The 23633-nt window shown below is 44.4% G+C and overlaps 1 protein-coding gene across 5 annotated transcripts in view; it reads left to right on the top strand.

Moving 5' to 3' along the window:
- The window catches only part of NTMT2 (N-terminal Xaa-Pro-Lys N-methyltransferase 2), a 64524-nt gene that overhangs the window by 15677 nt on the left and 25214 nt on the right, over positions 1 to 23633 (top strand). For 4 of the 5 annotated variants that reach the window (XR_010072298.1, XR_010072301.1, XR_010072300.1 and 1 more), the window contains 5 exons: positions 937 to 3635; positions 8281 to 8408; positions 9279 to 9473; positions 10994 to 11151; positions 12639 to 12752. Coding sequence is in view for 1 of the 5 variants with exons in the window: in XM_063344402.1 (XP_063200472.1) it covers positions 937 to 1283 (347 nt within the window). In the remaining 4 variants the exon portion in view is untranslated. Of the gene's footprint in view, positions 1 to 936; positions 6680 to 8280; positions 8409 to 9278; positions 9474 to 10993; positions 11152 to 12638; positions 12753 to 23633 lie in introns of those variants that run through there. The other variant, XM_063344402.1, reaches the window with a different exon arrangement.

Raw genomic sequence — 23633 nt, 5'->3', positions numbered from 1 at the left:
CGATTTTTTTTTTCAAGTTTTTCATTCCGTTTCTGACCACCTGTCCTTGTTAATTCATTTTAGATGTTTCACATGTGAGAGTTCTCATTTTGCTCTTCTCTGAGCCCTGCACTACTGATCTCAACGTAACAGAAGTACTGATCTTTGAGAAGGAACGATAAAATACACATTCTCAATAACATCTTGAAAAAAGCACTATTTTTAAATATATGTGGTATATGCAAAAATCACAACAGTATGGGGTAATATAAAGAGTTTATTTGTCAGTTTGGAAGGTCTTGCATTCCTCACTGGGTCTTTGATCCAGAACTCCTTCGATGGGTACATAATGTCACACAAAGTTATAGAGATGTGTAGCGTTAAAAGACAGAAGGGACTGTTAGATTATTTAGTTTCACCTACTGCATATCACAAGCTGTCGTATTCATTCCATTGCCCTTGTGCTGAGCCAGTAGTTTGTGTTCAGTTAAAACATATCTTGAGAAATTCAACCATGCTTGATTTGAGGACTTCAAGAGGTGGTAAACACCACTTCTGTTGGTAGTTTCAAATGGGTAATTACTTAACACTGTTAAACAGTTGTCACTTATTTCCAATATGAATTTGTTTGGCTCCAGCTTCCTGCCACTGATTCTTATTATGACTTTAACCGCCAGATTAAAGAACCCTTCAGCACCCAGTATTTTCTCCACCATTCCCATTGACTTCTGTCCACATCTGTTGCTACTACTAATATGGATCCTAAATATTGATTTGAGTTTGTAACTGCTGATCTCGTTGATTTTCCAAGATTTCATAATTCAATCTGGCAGGACTAGAACTTCTCCTGCAAGAAACAGGGTATGGAGACTCAGATCAAGGCACCATTCTGATGTGTACAGAGGGAGTCTGTTTGAATGGTTAATAGTGATCTATTTTCCGTCTTTTCATCTGTAGGATATCTGACAGATAAAGATCTCCTGGAGTTTCTCATCCGGTGCCAGAATGGCTTGAAGGATAATGGTGTTATCATTCTCAAGGACAATGTAGCCAGGGAGGGCTGTACCCTGGATTGTCTGGATAGTAGTGTGATCCGAGACCTGAACATCCTCCACAGCCTCATTGAAATGAGTGGACTCACCATCCTACAAGAGGAGAGGCAGGAGGGATTCCCTGAGCAGTGTGTGCCTGTCTGGATGTTGGCCATGCAGAAAGGCCCTGGCCATTCCCGATTGCATAGTGAGACTGCGGAGACTGGACTATGGATGAACCGCAGGACTGGGAAGGAGAAAAGCATCGACTAGAATCCTCCTAACCATGCACTGCTACTACTACAAATCTAGGGCAGCAACTCCTAAAGGAACAAGGGGGAATTACAATTGAGCCATCTTCTCCAGGGAATAGTCTGCTTCTGAATCCTGCCTGCTTCATCATTCTCTCCATTTTTAAAAGTCTTTCTAACAGCTCCTTGTCAGATCTCCCTTTCATTAAGGAGTCAATACTGGACAAAACTCAACTAATATAGAAAATAATTAGGTCTGAAGTTTCTGTAGTGGCTAATACATTTTGGAGTGTTCTGTACGAGGTGTTAACAAATAAACCCGTTTTTTACTATGGCACTTAAATCTTCTTGGAATTCAAGAACGATCTGTCTGATCACTGAAGCAGGAAATTCAAATAACTTCTGGAAAACCAACCCAAATTTTGACTGTCATCACTATCATGACTATACACTATCTGTACTTTAAAATATTTAAACGAAAAATGTAAGGAAAGTTTTACCCATCTGTTGGCATCAGCTATGCAGTTTTGGGTGTTTTTTTCCGTGTTTGTCAGTTTGGACAATAAGACAACCTGGTTAATTTTCCATTTTTAGGAACTACTTTATCTTCCTGATGTTTCTGTCACAGAACAATAGTGGTGCGTAAGGGTTTTCACACTCCAGGGGAAAACTTAGATGACAAGTATATGCATGTTTGCATTGAAATTTTGTGAAAAGACTGCCCCGCAAATTACATTCTGGAAAATATTTTTTCAAAATGTTCACAGTGGAAACCACTTGAAAGCTTCTCTTTATTATTCATACCACTGTAAATTTCTTTCTTTCCCACATTCAGAACAAGTCTGGCACCATATGCAGAGCTAATGGGATTTCATGGGGTGTTAATAGTAAGACTGTATGAAGAACTAATACAGTATTGTATTAATTAAGAACTGTACTAAACTGCAGAGGGTGTTAGCGTAACCCAAAAGCATCTATGATTTATATTCAAACAGCAGCTGTATAAGCCTGGATTTGAAAATACTAACACACATACCATCTCCTTAAGCCTCACCGAAATTACACATTAAGCCTCTTGTATCCTTCATGTAGGCGCAGAAAATGCTGTGGGAGGACAGAAGTTCATTTTGCAAAAAAATTCAGAATTTGAAATTCTGCTTCATTCTGAATGAGGACAAGAAGGGAGAATTTTGAAATTCTTTATGAAGGAAAACCACACAACCGCAGAGTTTTCCAAGTTGATTAAAATTTTTCATTCGGACAAAATCAAATGTTTCTTTTGAATCGGACTTTTAAAATAATTTGCACTTAGAATATTATTAAATGCAGTAAAAATTAAATAGGGCATGTTCAAGATTTTAGAAATTAATGATAACATTACAATGGACTGTTCTGACTCCATCAGAATTTTTTTCATGTTTTATTCCCCTGAAATGAAATTCTGGCAAAACTTAGCAGACCTTTCAAAGGGTTGCGTTATGACAAACCTCCATGTTGTGATGGAAAGACGTTCTGTAAAACATCCTCCGCATGACTGTAGGCACAATTATCTCTGTCAGATATTGTCATCTGTGTTAGATTAACTCACATAGAAGCCTGAAGATAACGAGATCAGGGAACCTCTCAGCTGGATTTTAGTACACTTTGCCATCCTTTGATAATGAATCTCCAGTTTTGGTTTTAATTGTATAACTCATCTTCTCTAGCAATATGGTTGCATATGTTGAGAATTTCCAATTTATGGCAGAGGGCTTCCTGCGGTCAAATCTTATTCAGTAATTGTTCTCTTAATGTGCCATCGCTAATTGTAGCATTAAGGAAAACAACCCTGGTGATTTGGTGAATATTCTGGCATGTCATATAACCTAGAAGCCTATGATTCCCATGACACAGATGCTTCTGGAATGTTTTGGCTAATTCTTCCATTTTAATCAACTGGTAATGGACGTAAATTTAGTATATAACATTGTTAAAAACCCTAGGTGAACAGTTAGATTCTGGAATTGTCCCCAGAACTAAGCCCCTACAGAAATGTATCCCCCTTTAAGCCACCACAATGCTTTCATTCTGCCGAGGCTGCTAAAAGCTGGTGTGATCTTTGCGTGCATATGAGTATGTGCAGATATCTGAAGGAAACACAGTCATTTGTTTTACAGGAAAGAGGCATCTGGCCTATAGTTAGTAACACTGGTTAGCAATAACAGGAGAATATTTAAACGACCTTTATGTGGATTACCAATTAATTTGTCCTTCACCATTTTCTTCTTTCATCCAAAGACGTCTGCCATGGTGCAGAATACTTGGGGACTGCTGGAGATCCTGGTACAATCGTGTCTCTGCCAGGCATATCTGAATGGTGTTGGTCACTATAATGGTGAGAGAATGGCATTGTGGAAATAGGGAAGTAGACAATTTTATACAAATCTAAACAGCTGCCACATCTCACAGGGCAGAATATATCAACTGTTCACTTAACACGCCAGAGTGGGTGCAGTTCAGTAATGAAAGACGTCGTTCCAAGATGGATATAGAATGTAACGTAGTTTAGGATGGAAGGTAGAATATAAATGACTGGTATTGTTATCAGTGAAATACATATACATAAACACATAATGAAAATTGGTTCCCTTAACTATGTGAGAACTGAGACGAGTAAAATCTTAATCTAGTAGGAAACCCCATATGTCATGTTCCCCGCATTCCTGGAAATTAATGTTTCATGGCTATGTTGCTTCCACAGTAAAATATTAAAGCTTTTCTGGTGACATAATAAACCTCAGGAGTAAAGAAACACAAGCCCTCCAGGGGCTTAAATGCATGAGATTGCTGCAGACTGAATAATATTTTGGTTTCCTCCTTTTCCAAGGTATATTTTAATTCAAGAACTCCCAGTCAACCAGTGTAGGCCATCCTTAAGTGTTCGTGAATTTGGGTAAGGGCCGTTCTTGGCTTAAAAGTTCAGGGCTCTCTGGACTTTACCATAGTATATAATAATAATAATAATGAATCACAAATTTCAAACAGAAGATCTTGCTTAGAAATCATCTATGTATCAGTTGCTCTTTGGTGTTCAAAGACCGGTTAATCAACTCAGATGCTCTGCCTCAACTTTCAGGTTACTTAAACCATGCATTTAAAGAAGTCTTTAGCTCATCAGATTGCAGTGGGAGTTTGAATCCCATTTGTTTGGTGCTCATTTAAAATTTGTTCCTGACCAGAAATTTAATCCAAGATCAAGACCCTGGCTGAAGCAAGGTTCACAGAACATTCAAGGTCCTTCAAGCTCAAGCCCTCATTCACCACTGATGGGTAATTAGTGAAATTCCCAATTAGTCCTTCAATTGGATGTTTCTCCCAGGCAGCCACTACTCAAGTAAACACTTAGCCAAAGTGCAATAAAGCCCACTTCTGCCATGTCACCACTAAAGCTCTTGGCAATGCTTCGTTTCCCCATATTAGGTCCGGTGCTTCTATTCTGTGTGACTGGAGGCCAAGTATTATCTTTATTATATGAATATGAGGTTCCTTGCAAAAGGGATCCCCAAGCCCTGAGAGTAGCCCCCAAATGCTACTGCAACCCAAACAAAATGTAAGGAAGCAGTTACTACAGCAGTCTGAACAGCAGTCCCAACTCTGCAGCTCCACCAGCCATCAAAGCTGAAGCTGTTCATGTTCTGAAAGCAACTCACACATTACAAATGTCCTTTCATTCCTAATTGGAAGAGAGAGCCATCATTTTGAAACATACCACTGAATGGATGTTGTAAAATATTTTGTTTCAGAAATACTGAAATGATCATATCAGATATTTTTAGTTTGACTTTCTTGTTTGGATGTTTATACAATCTAGTCTAAACTGACATGTTATATGAGATAATATAATACATGATATAATATTGTAATAGTTGAAGTGAAACGATCGTTTCCTACAGAATACAGTACATTCCCTGTCCCCAAATTCAGTGAAACGAGTCAGCAATTTCCAGAGGAAACAGTCATTTCAAGAGGAACAGTCCTGTCAAGAAGTATTTGCCCAAACCCTTTTTCTCCAGACGTAGACCATCCATTCAGGCAGCTTGCCGTGTGCCTGGTCTAGGCAGCAGCCACTTTAGGCTCTTTGACAGGCAAGAAGAAGAAGCTGGCACCTCCAGAGCAATTCAGACCACCTCAGAGCTGAACTGGCTTGATATTTCAGAGAGTATCCACTCTCCCTGGTGGTTGGACAGTGGGAATAAAAGTGCATCCTTGTTATAACCAATCCAGTATTATCGTCGTTAATGTCAAACAGAAGTGCAGCGTGTCCTGAGGAGCTGTGACTGTCGAAACCAGAAAAAGGCATGGGGAATTTGATAACCAAACACCCATTAAAAATCAAAGTCGTGGTCCCAGGGCACTACATTAATGGGAGCAATATATCACTGCATAATGCCAACTGACAAAAGCTTTGCCAGTTATTCCACTGAGTGCCCTGAGTACCTTTATGCCATTCACTTTTTTTTTCCATTCTCTTAATCCAGGCTCCCCAGAGCGTTTACAATGGAATATCAGACCACAGACCTGTCCAGAGGAACTTGACTGTTATGTCTGATTAAAACCAGTTGTGTTGCATCCCATCCCTCTTCTCTTCCTTTGATGCTTCTTCCAACTTGCCAAGAAAATCCCTCCTCCACTTGCCAAAAATGATTTGTTCTCTGTGGACATCACCACCTCTCACTGAAGTAAAACAGATTACCTTTGATTTTAAGAGGAGGTAATTCTGTTTATCTAAGAGCAATAACAACACGCTGTATTTCAAACATACAGGTTAATACCTGTCTCTTTCAGTTGATGTCAAGTAGGCACTCACAGACCTTTGTACCAAATAAAGCTCACGTTCTCATCATCACCATAAATAACAATATTTTTATGACAGTATACAACCCTAGACCTTGCAGTATGCGTTATCAGTGTGTTTGGGATAAGGAAACTGAGGCATAGATGGGTGATCTGGGCCACATTACAGCTTTACCTAAGTGGTAGCTGGGAGTGATCAGCACCTCCACAAATCAGGCCACTACAGGAACTACAGAGTGTTTTGCAGGCAGGCATAAACTTATTCTGGTTATGCTTCCCGCAGATTGAAACAGCATGGTTGTTATTAGCCTGCTTATTAGGCCAACCTGATATGACCTGCAAAGAGAGGGCTCAGGCTGAACATTGTGCTTACGAACATAAACAGCTTCTGTTCCTTTCAAAGCATTGGAAGAACAACCTGATGTATGTCTGCAGCAAAAATAAAGACTGAAAACTGGTGGAAGGTCTCTCTTCCCTGTATCTCTCTTACAAAAATGTTGAATTTGCAGGCATTTCAACCTGTTGTGGTATCTTCAGGCTTCTGAGACTATAACATTTTTAGAGGCATTTGAAGATGCAGAAGTCTTTTAAGTGCACTGTGGCTTAGCAGATACCTATTGGTGTCTTTGGATGCCTGTAAGTCTCTGAAGATTTGGCTCAGCTTCACACAAGACTACATTTCCAGAATTATCTAGGAGACCAGATCTGAATGCATTTAAGTGCCTGTCAGTGAAGGTATGCATCTAGAGGGATTTCAAAAGCGTTTGGCCAATTCAATCAAAGTTTAGCATCAGCATGTCTTTGAAAACCCCTCAGGGAGATGTAGGCATCTTAGGTACAAATAATCTCACTTGATTTGAGACACCTAAATATAGATGTCTCATCTAAGATAATTGTCTAGGCTCTTTTTACAGTCAGTGGAGAAAAACTGGCCCATGCAGGAGACAGTCATGGCAGGCCCATGCATTCATCCCATTCGGGATAGAAGTATTACAGATCCAAGCAATAGCAAAGTCCTTCTGAAAGCTCCGTTGAACTGCACCACTTTACAGCGACTTGAACTGATTTGTAGGTACATTATGCTTGATTGTTCCCTTCTCCCTAACCTCTGACAATGCCCTGATTCAGAGACTCTCTTCCAGACGTATATCAGAGATTCCCAAACAATGGCACACATGCCCGAAGTGCTGTCAAGCCTCTACAAAGTGGTACGCAACAACTTCTCTGTGCACACGCAGCCTGATGCTGCTGGGAGCAGCTTCAGTTCCTGCTGCCACTGCTGCTGGGACCATACTCCAGTGTGGCAACCCTCCCACGCTCCTCCAGTAACAGAATAACAAACATACAGCATCATCAGAAAGTCAAAAATCACAGATCTAGCTTCACAATCTTTGTTTGGAAGATTTCTCTGTGTGTGTACACACACCATTAAAAGTTTTACAGATCTATACACATACACGTAGTATATACGCAGTTTCTATTAGCCAAAGTGACCTGCAGTCCTTGGAATATGTGTGGCTTGCCTGCTTGTCACAAGACATCTGCTGCAGTGAAACAGGGGCTGCTATGTAATGTGGATCCCCAGCCACACAAAGGAATGATCCAACACTGTTTGCCAGGGCAACTATTGCTGGATCAGCACTGGATGTCATCTGCTCAACCCGGCTCCATTCCAGGACTCCATGGCAGGATCCCTTGGGTGACACCTGGCATGTCTCACTTGTAAAACTCACGCGGATCTGCCCTAGCCTCTTTGAATTAAGTTGCCTCTCAGTCATGCGAGGATTTTGTAAGGATTTTTGTAGGATCAGCTAAAATGAGGTAATGACCTTGTGGCTCCCTTCTTTATGGCTGCACGTAATCATAGGGCACACCAGGTGTGAGATGCATCTCACCTAATTTGGACATCTAAGAGACACTTGTCTGAGGTTAAGGTAATTGTCAAGACTTCCCATGACTGTCACTGGGGAGAGATCAGCTCTGCCCAGAAAGCTTCTTCCCTCCCGCAATGGTTATCCCATATACTCAACTGCAGAAGGAGCCTACAGGACTCTCTTAGGTTTATACAAGTCGTTCTTAGGTGTTCAAGTGAGGTGAGATGAATTCCATCTCAAATGTGTGGGAATTCATGGACCCCGCTGTGAGACTAGTTTTCAGTGCATTCAAATCTATTCTTTCTCCCATAGATGTGCAACTCAGATCTGCAGCCCCAGCTGTAAAAATCTTACAACTCTGAAAGCCTCCACTGAGGACCAAAGTGAAGGCAGTTGGGAATTACTCCATCTTGGACCTTTTAGCATTTTCCTTTCAGAAGGTATGAGCACGGATACTCCTCAGTGGAGTACAAAATTATACTGATGTTTGACTTGTACCTCCCCCAGATGGACACGATGAGTTTCCTAAGGGGTGCTTTTTGCACTCTGGATTGATCAGTTTAACAATAAGCCAGGGCTGACCCTCTACTGGGTCTTATTAAATAATACACTAGCCTTATTTATGGATCAGTACATGTGTGCACTGCTAAATAAACAAGTGGTTTCTCCTAAAATCAGGGTACCATTGGCAAACTCTTAAAAATCCAACCCATAAAATAAACAGACCTCAGGAGTTACCTGTGACTTCCACCACTGCAGTAACTTCAAGGTAACAAGAAGTCAATAAACCCCCATCAACAAAATCCCCACTGGGATCCAGCAACTGAGACTCTGAAGCAGCAATCATCAAGAGAAACTAAGCCATTCAGTAAAACATTAACGTTCCCAGAGGAACCATACTTGGGCTGCCTTGATTTGGTGAGAGAGGCAGCCCTGACCACTTACCAAAGGCAAAACACAGGCCATTGAAGAGGCCTCTGTTTGGATAGTGTCTGTAGAGCCACTCTGCTGTCTGACTTGCTCCCTGCCTGTGATTAGGCTGTGTATCATCCCTGGCTGTCTAGATGCCAAGGCAGAGGGACCCTGAGCAAGTGAGTACTTTCTCACCCTACACTCATTTCACTGCTCAGGTAGGATTCAGTCTGTCTCTTTCTCTTTTAGATCTTGCAGATCTCCAGACTGATGTCTGGTAGCGCCTTCAGTTTGCAGCATGCAGTAATTCTTGATTTCAGTGGGCAGAGCAAACCCTGCCTTTGCCGTAACATAGCTGAGATCAGTAACTAATTATCTCTTTTTCCGGGCTCTTTCAGCACAAGTGGCTTTGTCCTGTCTCCCCCAGCAGCCTGCATTCTCTACAGCAAGGAGAGAAATACCACCTCACAAAAGATGGCTGAGCACATCATTGCGGTGACCCAAACCAACCCTGCAACAGCCAGGACAGGCGCACATACCAAACAGAAAGGATCTAAGAACCAGCGGACTGCTTTCCATCGCTGCCTTCTCAGGTAGACAAATCTACTTACAGTCAGGCTTTTATAGCCTCCAGGATTTCAGCATCAGAGCATGTTATAATAATTGATTGATTATCACATTGATCCTTTCTACCCTACTATCAGTTGGGGAGGGACTATTTAGCTTCATTGCATGTATGGGAACCCCAGAAAGCAAGAGTTACATTCATCTTTTTTTACTTCAGCTGTTTAGTCCTACTGATTGTTACGACTGCCTAATAATCAGGGAAGCAAGGCCTCTGCAAGCCTTTTCAGTCCATCCGATGCTAGTGGACAAATCTGATATGAGGAATATCCTGTCTCTCTCTGCTGATCAGTGATTTGGTTTTCAGCTGGGACCATATACCTAACGTTAAATGAGTTGAATCTCACCTTGAGAGAAGGGCCTTAGAGAGTTGTATGCAATAGAGCAGGGAACAGAACCCAGCTCTCCTTAGTCACAGCCATGTGCTCATACCACAAGCCATTTTCTCTCTTATTTGTGTAAACTGAGGGGATTTGGGTTTCCAGCATAGTAAACAAGAATTTAACTACTTCCTCCCTTCTCCCAAATAACTTTCCCTGAAATTAACACAGTAAACAGAGCCCTCAGTCTCAAAAAAAGTCTTTCTGCTTGATGTTTTTTTTGTAACTGATCCTTTGCTGGAAAACAAGCAACTCAAATTTCTGCTCAAAACAACCCAAGGGAACCTCTTAACAATAACATTACAAGCAGTCTTATACCCTGCTTCACTGCGTCCTGTGACAGAGGAGTGGACACCCCCCCATGGATGGGTTTGTAATCCTGTGTGATAAAGAAGCGCCAGGGCAGCTGGCGGCACACAGAGAGCAGCAGAGTGCCTCGCTCCCCTCCAGCTTTGTGCGCTCCTTGTCAGCCAAGAGTGGACAGAGCAGCATCTAGCACCTGGGATCAGGAGCCTGAAAGAAGAGGCTGTGGCTTTATGCTGGGCATGTGTGAGTTGCAAAGGTGGTAACGGGAAAGGAGCAGGATGTTTGACATAGAAAGCAGGAGACTTGACAGGCTGGAGTATTTTCATCCTCAAACACCCCATTGTGAAAATGGCTTTCAAATAATGACATTTTGGGAAATAATGATCTTGGGTTTGTAGTTAACACCCTTTAAGGCTTAACTGCACCGCAAAGGTTAGAAAGTTGTTATTTCAAAATGAAAATTCTCACATAACTAGAGAATGTAGAAGTGGGTCTAACCTGCCTTTGCAGATTGTCCTTCTTTTCTGTCCCGTAACAATGAGTGCTAACAAACAGCATGATGTATCCATACAAGCACAATGGCAGAAATCAAAGATCAAGACAAAGGTGACAAGTAAGGAGGAGGCAGAGTCATAGACAGGAGAAAACAAGGGATTGTGCCACTCCTTTTCACTGGGGAATAGAGAGGTATTTGCTGCCTATCGCATCGTCTAGGAAGATGTGTTGGAACTGCACCTTCTGAATGTCTTTATGCAAGGCTAGGCCTAAAAGCACAAAGCATCTTACAGCACTTTCATTCATAGGTCACAAAGGGTGCAGTGCAGAGAGGAGCATATGATAATCCCTACTGTAGGAGTGAAAACAATGTCCCGGAGCATCGCATGACTGAGTCGCGAAGTTACGAATCCCACCTGAATCAGTCCTGTCTGCGGACAAAGATGCCACTTCCCTATGAGTACAAGTAAGTTTTTCACAGGCTGGGGCTAGGTTTTCTTTGGCATGCTGTGTGTCTTTCCTTCACAGAGCCACAGAATCACAGAATGGTTCAGGTTGGAAGGGACCTTAAAGATCACCCAGTTCCACCCCCCTGCCCTGGGCAGGGACACCTCCCACCAGACCAGGCTGCTCCAAGCCCCATCCAGCCTGGCCTTGAACACCTCCAGGGATGGGGCAGCCACAGCTTCTCTGGGCAACCTGTTCCAGTGCCTCACCACCCTCACAGGAGAGAATTTCTTCCTGATATCCAATCTAAATCTACCCTCTTTCAGTTTGAGGCCATTACCCCGTGTCCTATCATTACACTGCCAAGGGAATTCACAAGGGAGCTGAGAATGACAGCTAGCAACCAGCGCTCAGCCAGGGCCTCGCTGCTGCTAGAGGCAGAGCAGGGCCTGCAAGGAGAGTGTCTTGGTACGGTAGGACAGGAGTTCCAGCCAGGACGGCTAGGTGAAAATCCTGCACAAATCCATATGAGACACTCTTGCAGCTCAAGACATCCATCAGCTAATCCTCCCTTTGGCAATCTCTCCACTTACCCCTTCCATCAAAGGAGCTTGGATTACAACGGCTGCTGTCTTAATGAGTGAGACTCTGAAAGGGTCTGGTTTCTCCAGGACAAAAACTACAGTACTTTGCACTGTCTGGATCACCTTAAGAGAACCAGGCATTTAACAAAGTGCTACTGAGCCTCAGGAGGGAGGTGAGCACTAACCCAGGGAGCTGTGCACACAGACAAGTTGGGGTTGAGAGAAGCCAAGTGCCTTGCCTCATGCTGCAAAGTAATCATAATCTGAACGGGCATGTCCCACCTTACCCAGGTTTTTGAGCAGATTGTGAGGCCCTGGCCATTCTCTGTCAGTACAGACCTAGTGGTGTTCTTTGGCAGAGGAAAGGTGTTAACTCACGTTTCCTGGCCGCACTCCAATTTGGTTGACTATATTCTTGCTTTCTTAAATTCCTGCCCCACCCAACCAAGCAATTTTGACTGTTCGCTGCTTCCCCCTAGTCACTTGTTGCTCTTGGTTGTGGAATGGCCCCTCCTTCACCCTGGGCCTCACTGCATTGTGTTGTTTAAATGATCTCAGGTTGTAAGGTTATCTACCATGACATTCCCTGTTCTGGAGAAGCACATTTGCAAGATGGGTTCCTCCTATTCCTTTCCAACCCTTGGAATTGTGGCTGTCACAAGAAGGATGGTGGAGTAGGGTGGTCTTAGGTGCTGTTGAAGAACTGATGTCCTTAGAGAGGGCTTTCCAGTTTCTCAGTTCCTCTCATCACTGTTTTCCCTGTAACTGTCGGAACAAACTGCCCATGTCCCTCTAATCAAAGAAATGTGAAGTTAGCAAGAGGCCCCAAATACATTTCCTGGCAAGAAGACAAAAGTAAGTCTACTGAGAAGTTTATGCAAAGAGAATATTTCTAGTGTATACAGTTCTGTCTTGTTCTCAGATGCCCATACCGAAGCAATTACTGTATGGGAGATGCCGACTGGCTGGAAGAACCTGTTCATTCTGGGTCTGTAATGGAGTCTGTGAGGAGCTCAGCTTCCTGGTATGGAAGAAGGTAAGTGTGTGTGAGGAAGGGAGGCTGGGACATGTTTATTTGGGAGAGTAACCTTTCTGGGCTGGGAGCCTACTTTTTAATTTATTTGGTGGTCCGGGAAAATTCGTCACATCACATTCTTCAGCTCCTATTTCCACTGAGGTGATTACATCACCCCGGAGTCTTAGCTAGCTAACAGGGATGCAGCTGTATAAAGTGCAGGCTGGCTGTTTCACGATGGCAGCAATGCGGTTTGTCCCTAAAACAAACAAAGTTGCACAGGAGAGGTAGAAGTCTGGGTCCAGCCAGGGAAATGCAGACCCAAGGCCAACTCTGAACTTCGAGCCAGCTCACGGATGGTTTTTTCCATGTCTGCTTTTACCCCACCCTTGAGTTCCTCACATCAGATCCAGAGACACATGTGGCCTCTATGTTCCTGTAAGCACAAGGGCTGATGTTTCTGGGTTGCCAGGAGAAATGCCCAGGATGAGTACCAGGGCTTTCCAAGAGATAACTCCAATGGTCTGAAAAGCATTTTGATGGTCTGGAGTTGCAGGGCACCTTAGCTTCTTGACAGCACTGCATTTTGCAAAATAAGGATGAGGGATCAAGGCCTGCAGGCTTTGCAGCAAAGACTGAGACACAAGGTTGTGGCAAAGTGCTGAGAGCTGAAGAAGGTGGAAGGGGAGAGCACTAAAGTGTGGGGGGTTTTCATGGTAGAGAAACAGTGGCTCTCCCAGTCACATACTTGCTTTTTCATGTCATCCCATGTGCTAGCGTGAATACAGGAGAAAACTTGGTGTCTGCTGGGTTACAACCCCTTGCTATGTTGTGCCTCAGTATTCAAAGGGATGTTGGGGTATTTACTCATGGAGTCTCACAGCGCTTCTGAGAGGTGTCCAAGTACTTTACCACCATTTCACTCACAGCACTGCTAAAACAGCGTGGGGAATCGCCTTTCACAGCCAGAGAGTGTGGCAGTGTCAAAGCCAGAAGGAGAACACTTGGGGCTGCCTGATGCTCAGCTCACTGTGTTCTCCTGCAGACCCTGCTGCTACCTGTGCAGAGTGATGAATCTGCTTCTGAACCCCATGTCTTATGTTTCTAGTCTACCTTTACATCAAAATCTAAACAGCAGTTTAAAACTGGCATAACTGGTTTTGATAAAATGCATCTCTGAGCTCCTGCAGGCAGGGATTCTGTTTTCAAAAGCTGAACTGGTCCTCCTGCAATGCAATGCAACAGTACCCTGAGAGAGTTAATAAATCCATGCGTGCCCTTTAACAGAAGAAATCAGGAGGATTTTTCAGACATTTTTAGGCAAAGGTTCTTTTTTTTCTTTTTTTCTTTATTTCTTTTTTTTTTTTTTTATGCAGCCTCCTTGGTAACCAGTTAAAACAAATTCCTCCAGACTGTAAACTAGAGATAATGGAGTTCGCCTTTAATCTCGGTCCGCTACAGATCAAGTTACCTCTTAGAAATTACTTATCCTGGCCAAGCAAATGAATTGGAATTGATGTTCTTAATTGTTTTCTAAATTGCTGTTCCCCACTCCCTTCCTCCCCTTCTCTCCACACAGCTGTTTTGCATCAGAGTCTAGTCTAATGGGTACTGTCACTCACACGAGGGGGTGAAGTCATGTGGTCATAAAAGAGAAAGATTGGGGGAAGAGAGGGAAATACCACCCAGTGCATTATCTGGCTGTGACACACACAAATTGAATAGAAATAATTCCTCCTAGGGGGCTAGTCCCAACAATGGACACAGTTCTGTCTTGGGCTAGAAAAATGTGGAGACTTACTCTGTTCTCTGATACTCATTTCTCTCTCACAGCAAAGGAAGATGATTAAAGTGCTAGTTTGGGACACAGGAAACCTGAGTTGAAACTGCTGACTCGCGGCGAACCCCTTTGTCTGGTTTTGTGCAAGTTGCTTTGTTTATGCCTTAGTGGCTGCATTTGTAATACATAAATAATACAATTCCCTTCCTTTCTCCTCAGGGCAACAATGGTCTTTCATTAGCTTACATATCTTACAAAACAGCTTAACCTGCTCTCCGTCTCCAAAAAGTGTTTCAGCTCTCCCTGTGTTTACATATATTAGTCTCCAGCTCCCTTGGAACTTGCATTGCAAAGCCTTTGGGCTCTGGGAACACCAGACCAGGGTTTAACACTAGAATCCCATCCCTCCACATCCCCTAAAATGGGGACAGATCTCAAGTCTTAAGCAGGAACCATCTCCTGAGGATATTTTGCTTATATAAAACTCATTCCTGCATGTGAAACCTACGCAAACAAAGTATTTCATCATCTTCCATGTCCTGCCACTGTGTTCGCTCCCAACCTATAAATGACCAGTTTTGCTGCTAGCGGTTTTCCAGAACTCAGCTGTTCCCTTTCAGACCTTGTACTTCCACGGACTGGCAACTGTTTTCTGCTCATCTGTCCGTTCAGAGTAGAACCTAAAAGAGCAGAGGTTATCCTCTTCTTAACCTCTCCCAGAAGGTCCTTCTTGACAAACAACAGTCTATCACTTACTCTCGTTACACTGTCAAGTTAGTTTTCTGAGGGAGACCAGGGAAACGGAGAATTTGCTGCCCACATGATATCCTGAAGTTCCTGCTGGAAAAGCAGCAGACTCTTGGATAGCTGTTTGTAATACATGAGGACACTGTGTAGAAGTCCAAGAAAAATGTCATGAAAGAAGGAGTTTTATACAAAAGGAGTTAAAAAATCATGCAAACTGCTGGAAGTGTGAGGAAAGCTGACAACCGTTAAGTGTGGAGACTTTTTCCCTCCTTTTCAGTAAGGTGAACTGGGGACTGCTTGGGCTCACTGCAGCACTGCACACAACTATCAGGTACCAGATCATTGTTGACACTAGTAAAATCATTTGCGTTTATTCTGCAAATGCTAGCCTGTGGGAGCTGCACATTTAGCATTCTTCCTGACTGGAAAGAGACTCTAACACTGGCTAGGCTGTCCTTACAGACACAGCCACTCTGTTTAAGCAGCCTTGTTTCTAAGGAGGTATAATGCAAATAGTTATGATGATTCATATTAACATCACAGTACAAATACCCTTACGTCCCTGGAGAAAGGAGAGGAAAAAGAAAATCTACCTGTGACAAACCTTAGTTACCTGACTGGGAGGTGACCTGATGCGGTTATGGAGAAAATGGTGTGAGAATCCAGAGGGGATGGATTTTGCTTTGCTTTGCTCTTCTGCAATTAGTCATCAATGAAACAGGTAGGGCTAAGAGCTGGTCACTGTCCTGGAAGGAAGAAAATCACATATGCAGGTGTTGGGTGTTGTGAGTGAGGTTTTCAAAAGTGTTAGGAGCACAACTTCTAAGTCGTGTGAATCAGATACACCGATTTGTCTTAATCTGGGATTCATTCAGCTGTCTAATAGTCTTAAGCGCCCAGTTCAAAGCTAGTTTTCAGAACTAGCTAGTTTTCAGATCTCTCGGAACTGAGGGTGGCAAGACAGGCAAGTCATGAGGCTGATACATCCTGCCCATCGCAAGCACTATGCTAGAAGGCTAGTTGCCTCTATCAGCAATCACAGGAGTAATCCCTTACCCGGTTCTGTAAAAGTGATCCAAAACAGCAAACTTAGTATTTAAAGTGACTAAGTAGGGCTGTGGCTCACAGAAGAATGACCTCTAGAAAGGGATGGCTGCATAAAGGTGTAGGTAGGCAGTAACATCCTTCTTCTGCCTTCACATGCAGGCACTGTTTTTCAGTCTGGGAGGGAAGGCAGACTAAAGGTGATGAAGGCAATGCTCTGACCTTCTCATCACAGCTTTCTTTTCTCACAGGAGGATTTTTCTAGCTGTTAGAACTATAAGCTTAGCTCCTGCACTTTTTTTGCTTCTTACCACGTTACCAGTAAGGAAGAATCTGCAACCAGCGTTTTGCTGAAGAGGAGCCAGGAAGAAGGGAACCCAATGTGCCTTTTCTGTAGCACTGTGTGCTAATAGCAGGAAAGAGAAAAAACTTATTTATGTCAATGAAGCAAACAGATGTGACCCTTAGATAGTTCTGCCCTTGCTGACATTAGGTACTTGCTGACTCCTTGAATAGCCCCATTGAAATCAATGTAACTGCTCTTGGAGCGAGGTTCTGCTCAGTGTTAATGAAGATGTCAGAATCTAGCCCATGGGGAATAAATGCGTTGAGCAAGAAGGGGATCTTTTATAACCTCTTTCCTAGAACATGTTTGGAGGCCTACATTTGCAGCTGGTTCCTATCTCAAAGCCAGGCCAAACCAAGCCCCCCCCTCACCAGAAGATGCAAGCATGCCCAGACTTTTGGAAGTTCAGCTCCAGATCCAAACATTAGGCCTGATCCAAAGTCGATAGACTCCCACTGACCTTAACAGACATTTGGATCAAGCCTCCATGACTTGGGCCCATCCTGACACAAAGCAATACACTGTACACCAATACTACTAGGGTGTCTGGGCCCACGTCTGTAAGAATATGATCCCTTTTCTTTTCTTTCTTCTTGCTTTTAAATTCTTTTTAGGGAAGGGATTGGTCTCAGGGAGGCATAAACTCCCTTCTTTTCCATCCCTGATTGAGTATCAAACTCCTCCGCTGAGATTTCTCCATGGAGACATTGGGTTTTCCTGGCAGGCAGGGTTGCAAACTACTCAGCGGAATGTCTACAGCTCTGCAGCTCCGGAGGAGCCAGGAGGCTGGGCATTCCAGCCAAGGGAAATACTGCTGTCGTCCCAAGAACACTTTCATGGAGACTGAGGTGCATACTGGATTAGAGGCGGCTAAGCTCGGTTCTTGGGGTTTTTTGTTGGTTTCCTTTTTCCCCTCGAAAATCTAAAGCACGGGGAAGAGAAATCCACAGACAAGAAATCTGGGGATCCTTGTGGATGTTGCAAAATGTGGTTTGTTAATGGATCTTTTTACTTCTGGTACTTCTGGCTTGTTCAACACATACGCGCACATACACACATACAGAGAATAACTTGGCAAGCGTGTGTTTTCGTGGCACAGCACCAGGAAATGGGAGTTCCCCTCCCAACAGAGAAGATCAGGGCAATGAGGCAAAGGTGGGGAATCAGACCCAGCCTGAGTCTCAGTGGAGCGCTGGCCCGGACAACTCTTACACAAATAATCTCCAGGAGCTCTGAACCCATGCTTCATTGTGGACACAGACAGTGCCGTAGAAAAAACAGACTGAAATTGCTTCTTTTTCATGGCATCTGTAGTATAAAAACGGTTTTCGTTCAAGACATTTGTGGTCGGAAAATCCTGACACCTCATAAATTATCTTAGAGGCGCAACAAAGCTTCAAAAAGATGAAACTCAATGCTGAGGTCAGCAGGAATTTTTTTGCATCTTCTGTAGTGGAGGAGCGTTTTCAGTCTCAGGAAAACCACCACAAAAAGAGGCAGCAAGAAGCGAGAATATTTCTTGGCATGAGAGCCTCTGTGCTCAGGGGAGTAAGGCGTCTTCTATTATTTATTTTTGGCCACCTCTGTGTTCACACATCATCAGAACATGATCCAAGCGACCAGGGGCAGCCTGATAGCGAGGTGGCTGCCGCAGTTAGGTGACACTTCCAGGTCCACCCAAACACTCAGGCTAATTACCCTTGCATAGTGCTGGGGGCTACGTGGGTTGAGCACCTTCCGGGTTTGGTCTGACAACACTTCATAGGTGGGGTGGATGCGGGACAGGGGATGAAGTACTGCAAAACCACAGTAGGCTTCAGTGTGAGTTTGCAGAGAGCGTGGAGCAGTGTTGTGAGGAATGGTTTATGGCCTCTATCAACTCATACCCACCAGCAGTCAGCTGGCATTTTTTAAAGCTGTTTTCCTATTCCTCTTGACTACAAATGCAAACCCACTGCTGGAGCTCTGGCTGCCCTGCTGCATGAGGCTGCTTAATACCTCACACCTTCCCATAACTATAGCTAGTCTGAATGAGGACAACTGCCTGGAAGTTTCCCTTGCTCTCTTCTTGGAAATTTCTTCTTTGCTGTGTAGAGGAGAGTTTCCTTCTTCCAGGCAAGAACAAAGTGGAGAAAGAGGACATTGAGGGTGATGTCACATGCAACCCTTTTTAACACAAGAACCTCTGCAGGTTCTTCGTTACCACATGTGGCTATTGGGGTGGCAACCAACTGTCCTCTGCAGCACATTAAACACCATGTTGCTGAAAACAGAAGGAAATTGAGGTGGTCCTTGAAAGGAGAACAGACACCTGGATGACCTGTGGTTCCCCTGTTGTGCTGTGTGGAAGGAAGGACATAGCCAAAGCCAGTCAGTTCAGGAAAGAAGGGCTTTTTTTGTGATGTGAAAAGTGGAAGAGATGTTTCTAAGATGGCAGAGACTCTTGTCTCTGTCAGGAAGAAATCATCTGTCCTGTAGCAGGCCCTGTCGCTGCTCCTACCAGCCTGCTGCCTTAAGTAACTGCTGCCGTCCTGGTCCACGCCTGGCCCTGCAGTGCCCGTGGCAGGAGGTCTGGGGTGCTGTGCGGTGCGGGAGTTGTGCCTGTAGCCTGGTGAGGGCTGCTTGGGAAAGGCATGGCCCAGGATGTGACAGCCAGCCCTCCTGCAAGGGGCACAGCGCAAGGGGGATGCTGCCAACGTAAAGTCAGGCGGGGACAATCCCCCTTGGGACAGGCAGTGGGTTTTAGGGTCATTGCTTATCCCCTTTACTGAGTGATCATTAAAACGGCTCCATTTTAATCTGTAGCGTTGCCTGTTGCTTTTATGTGTCTTATTTTGGAGAGTGAAGTTACAGGGTAAGATATGAACTGCTTTCTGTTTCTGTGGGTGGACAAAACTTTCAGATTTAAAACTTCTCTCCATATGTTCAGCCCTCTGAGTCCCTAGCAGGATCTGACCTCCCTGGCCACTTAGTAAATCAATGGTTTCTAAAGCATGTAGAACTGATTTTATGGCAGCAAGATGCATTTCACTAGATTTATGTTATTAAACTGGAGGGGGGGAAGCCTCCTTTTATTTGGGGCAGTCCTTGAGTTTTACAGGCTTGTTTGAGTAAGTAATTATTTTGGTAATGCTGGGGCCTCCTTTATTGAATCGTAAATGCATCCTGAACAGCTCTCGGAATAACAAGCAGACCTTTCCCTGAAAGTCTATGGATTGCCCTGATTAGCAAATCTGAACATTAGTAGTTTACTCTCCGATTAGCTTTGCTGCTGAGGGCTGCCTTGGTTCACTTCTCTGGGGCTACTCACAAGATTAAGCGTGTATGTAAATGTTTGCAGGATCAGTGCCACAAAGGAAAAAAAAAAACAACCCAAAAGCCGTTTCTTTGGAAACATCCTCTCTGACCATGTTAGGAAAAAGGATCAGATAATTGGGATCTTTATGATGCTTATTATAAAAAATGTTCTGGAACTAGTTCAAGCACCAATCAGAAACCACATTGTTCCACTAAATCACTTTCAGATGCCATTTCAGATACAGAATACAATTACTCCTAGTTTAAAAATATAAATGTTCCCTTCATAAAACACACACGCGCGCGCGCGCACACACACACACACAACTATTTTAATTTCTTTTATTTTTATCTGTCTTGGCTGGAGTTCAGGCCTTCCACAGATGATCTATCATTAGATTTTGTACCGTTTCTTTCTGCCAGGCGTTGTGCAGAGCCCACCGTACAGTGCAGAAGAGCTCTGCAACATGGACATTGGGACTTCACATACAAAAGAGCTCTTGCACAAGCCGGGGGGCTGGTGGCCCAAGCTTGGATGTGTATGTGCTTAAGAAATCAACTCAAAGCAAAACCTGGAACAAAGATTCTGCCCGAATGTTGCATTACAAACCCACCCGAGATGCCTGGAGGGGTTCCTGGCCTGTCATTTTTTTGTTATTGGATAGTTATGGAGTTTGTGAAGCAAACTCCCTTCCCTACGTGGTGGCTGCCGCCCACGTGCTCTCCTTGTTGTTAGGAGAGCATGGAGGCCATCTGTGATGAGCTCAAACTGCTAGTCTGGCCCTGTTCGTAATCGGGGGGACCCACCCGCCGTCCGTGCTGTTTATGTGCGAGCACATGCTGAGGTGCAGGCAAACGGGGAGGTGTGAAAAAGCTGGAGGGGGAAAAAGCTGTTACGCTGTGGGCTGGGTGAGCCAGGCACCCTATGCTTGCCTAGGGTCGGCACAGCGTGAACCCACTGCCCCAGCACAGCCCAATACAGACATTTAATGTTGGCAGACAAATGCCATCTCCTTCCTTCTGAGTCAACACACAGACAGGCACCTCCAGAGGGTTTCTCAGCCTCTCTGTAAGGTGTGACTCACTTCCTAGGAGGGAGCATCTCTGCAGAGAGGTACAGAGGGAGCCAAAACAACTCGATAGCTAACCCCAGGGCTTTGGTAGGCGGTAAGCTGGTTGGAAAGGGTCCCAGTCTGCCCAGCACCAGCCCTGAGCCTTGTGCTTTCATGGTCTAGCTGCTGGGCTGCGCGGGGGACTTTTCCACCTTGCCAGAGCGTCATCCTGCCTCCGGGTTGGGACTGTCTGGGACATTTCTAATGGAAAGCTTTCCTCGTGGCCAGGAAATCGTCCTTCGTCATTGCTGAAATCCTTCTCGAGAGTGGTTCTGTTTTGGTGAGCCCGGCCCCAGCCACGAGTCTGCGGGAGCGCAGCCTGCTCTCCTGCCAGCCGGCTGCCTTGTTTTCCAGGGCTTGGGGCCCCTGTGCTGCGTTCAATCCTGCTGTGGGACGGGAAGCCCACAGACATCCGGAGCGTTGCCCCAGAATGCAGACGAACCCCCCAGAGATGCCAGACCCCCAACAACCTGGCAAGAAGCCCTGGGAACCTGGGATCAAAACAGGGATAACAAGGCTTAGCTTTTTACCCCAAGGCTAGGGATGCTTGAGGATGCTGCCATCTCTCAGACACTCCACAGGCCATCCTTTTTTTTTTTTATTTTTTCTGGGGCGAGCAGAGGGATTTCTCAGCATCGGGGCAACATGAGAATCTTGAGGGCTTCATTTTGGAAAAATTTATACGGAAACATTTTCATACTTTCCAAAACAAAAGATGCTAAGGGGTTTGTTACTAAGGGAAAATTCCTGCACTAGTTTGCAAAGACGGATTTCTGAGTTTCCTCAGCGCTGCTCATGGCTTCTTTAGGAGGGCTTAATTCTGACATTCAGAGGAATGGCCTTTGAGCTCATTGTTAGCTTAAATACAATGTCTGAAATCCTGGCCAGTGGACTCCCAATGACTGGCACCAGCAAGTGAGATGAGGAGCTCGGGCATGGTGCGTTAGCTGACATTGCTTGGGCCCTATGGTGGAGTAAGGGATCTGCTTTGAACCAAACTCCTGGCTCTGATGGCCAAAGACCACTTTGCTCCTGTGTCTCCGATAGCTGGGAAGCAAAGTTTGAATGGAGAACAAAGCCATTTCTGAAGAATGGATGTTTAGGCTGATGTAAAAGTTAAAAAAGCATTTTATAGCAGTCTGAAGTAAATCCGAGAGGGGATTTTCAGAAGCACAGGCTGTTCTTCCTGCCACCAGTGACTGATCTTGCCGTGAGAGCAGAGTCAGGCTGATACAAGGTGACTGTGGAAATTCGACCCTCAGTGCTCAGGATTTTTAGTGTTTCTGACCAGAAGACCGGAGCTCTTGCTGAGATGTGATTACTTCTGTTATGTTTTGTTGTTACAATAGAGTCACAGGGCCTTGTTCAAAGGCCAGTTCTGCCCTGTACCTTGCTGCATCCCTAAAGAACATCCCAGAGATTTTCGATCCAACTAGGCAATACCCTACCCAAGTCAAAACTGGCTCATAATCCCCTTTAATAAGTAATTTTTAATTATTGCATATTAGCATCATGAATCACTTCACTTTTTAGCAAAATGGTTGTGGCCTTCGCTGCAACATGCTGACTTCTATTTAAAAGAGAGGTTGCTGACAAATGTTTCACAACCCTTGCGTTACCACGTGTTTCTTACCTCAAGGATGCAAGTTTGCTCTGCAAACAGAAAACATTTTTTACTGATGTGATGGGGAAATGTTACAGATCCTGATGTTGCTAACTAGAGGTGCATTATCAGGTTTGGGGCTATTCATGAGTCATTGATAGTGTGTGATTATTCAGATCTCTCAGGTTTTCCATTTTTCAAGATTATATTCCTAGCCCTTCTGATTGCAGAAGAAATTTCTAGCACAGTGAGACATCTGCACCTGAAAGCCTAACAAAACCTAGAAGACCAGTAAAAACATGTCACGTTTCTTGTTCTTTTCTCTCTTTTTCTTTCTTCTCTTGCTCTTCGTGCCGGCCTCCTAATTCAATGCTGAGTTTGGCAGCATAGAAAACTGCAGTGGGAAGAGAGCCAAGTCTGTTTGTGCAGACGGGTTTAAGCTGCAGTATCAAAGGTGCAGCTCCAGCCTCGGATCCAAGTATCACCAGAATCCAGTTTCCGTTCGCTTTGGTGGTTAGGCTTGAGCTCTTCTGCACAACAAAAAAAGCTTAATTCATCTATGTGGAGGTGTGGAAAACCAAGTGTCGGTAGTTATTAGCAGCAGTGGAACAAGTGCTGTGTTTCTAGGTATGTGCCTCTTCTGGGGCTCACTCCTCATTCCACGGTAACATTGAAAATGCCAGAGGAAGCAGAAGCAGCAGGAGCAGAGGTAATGGGCTCAGAATGGTGCCAGAATGCCACGGGTGAGTTTCCTTGCAAGCTGCCCATGGAGAGGGCCCGTCAGCATGCACCAACAGAGCCATATTTCATTTGCGCATAAGAACCCGGGATTGTCCTGGGAGGCTGCATAAGAAATGAGGCTCCATGGTCAGTGCAAAACCAATAACAAATACTGTGTTCCCTCCTACCAAGAGATCAGAGCGCGGGGGGGGGCCTGCAGTGGAGGAAAGCTGGGAGAAGCGCAGAACAGCAA

This window comes from Chroicocephalus ridibundus, chromosome 8, assembly GCF_963924245.1.
Source record: "Chroicocephalus ridibundus chromosome 8, bChrRid1.1, whole genome shotgun sequence".
NCBI lineage: Eukaryota > Metazoa > Chordata > Aves > Charadriiformes > Laridae > Chroicocephalus > Chroicocephalus ridibundus.
Note: the sequence above shows the minus strand (reverse complement) of the source record. Positions and strands in the feature narration are given on the sequence as shown.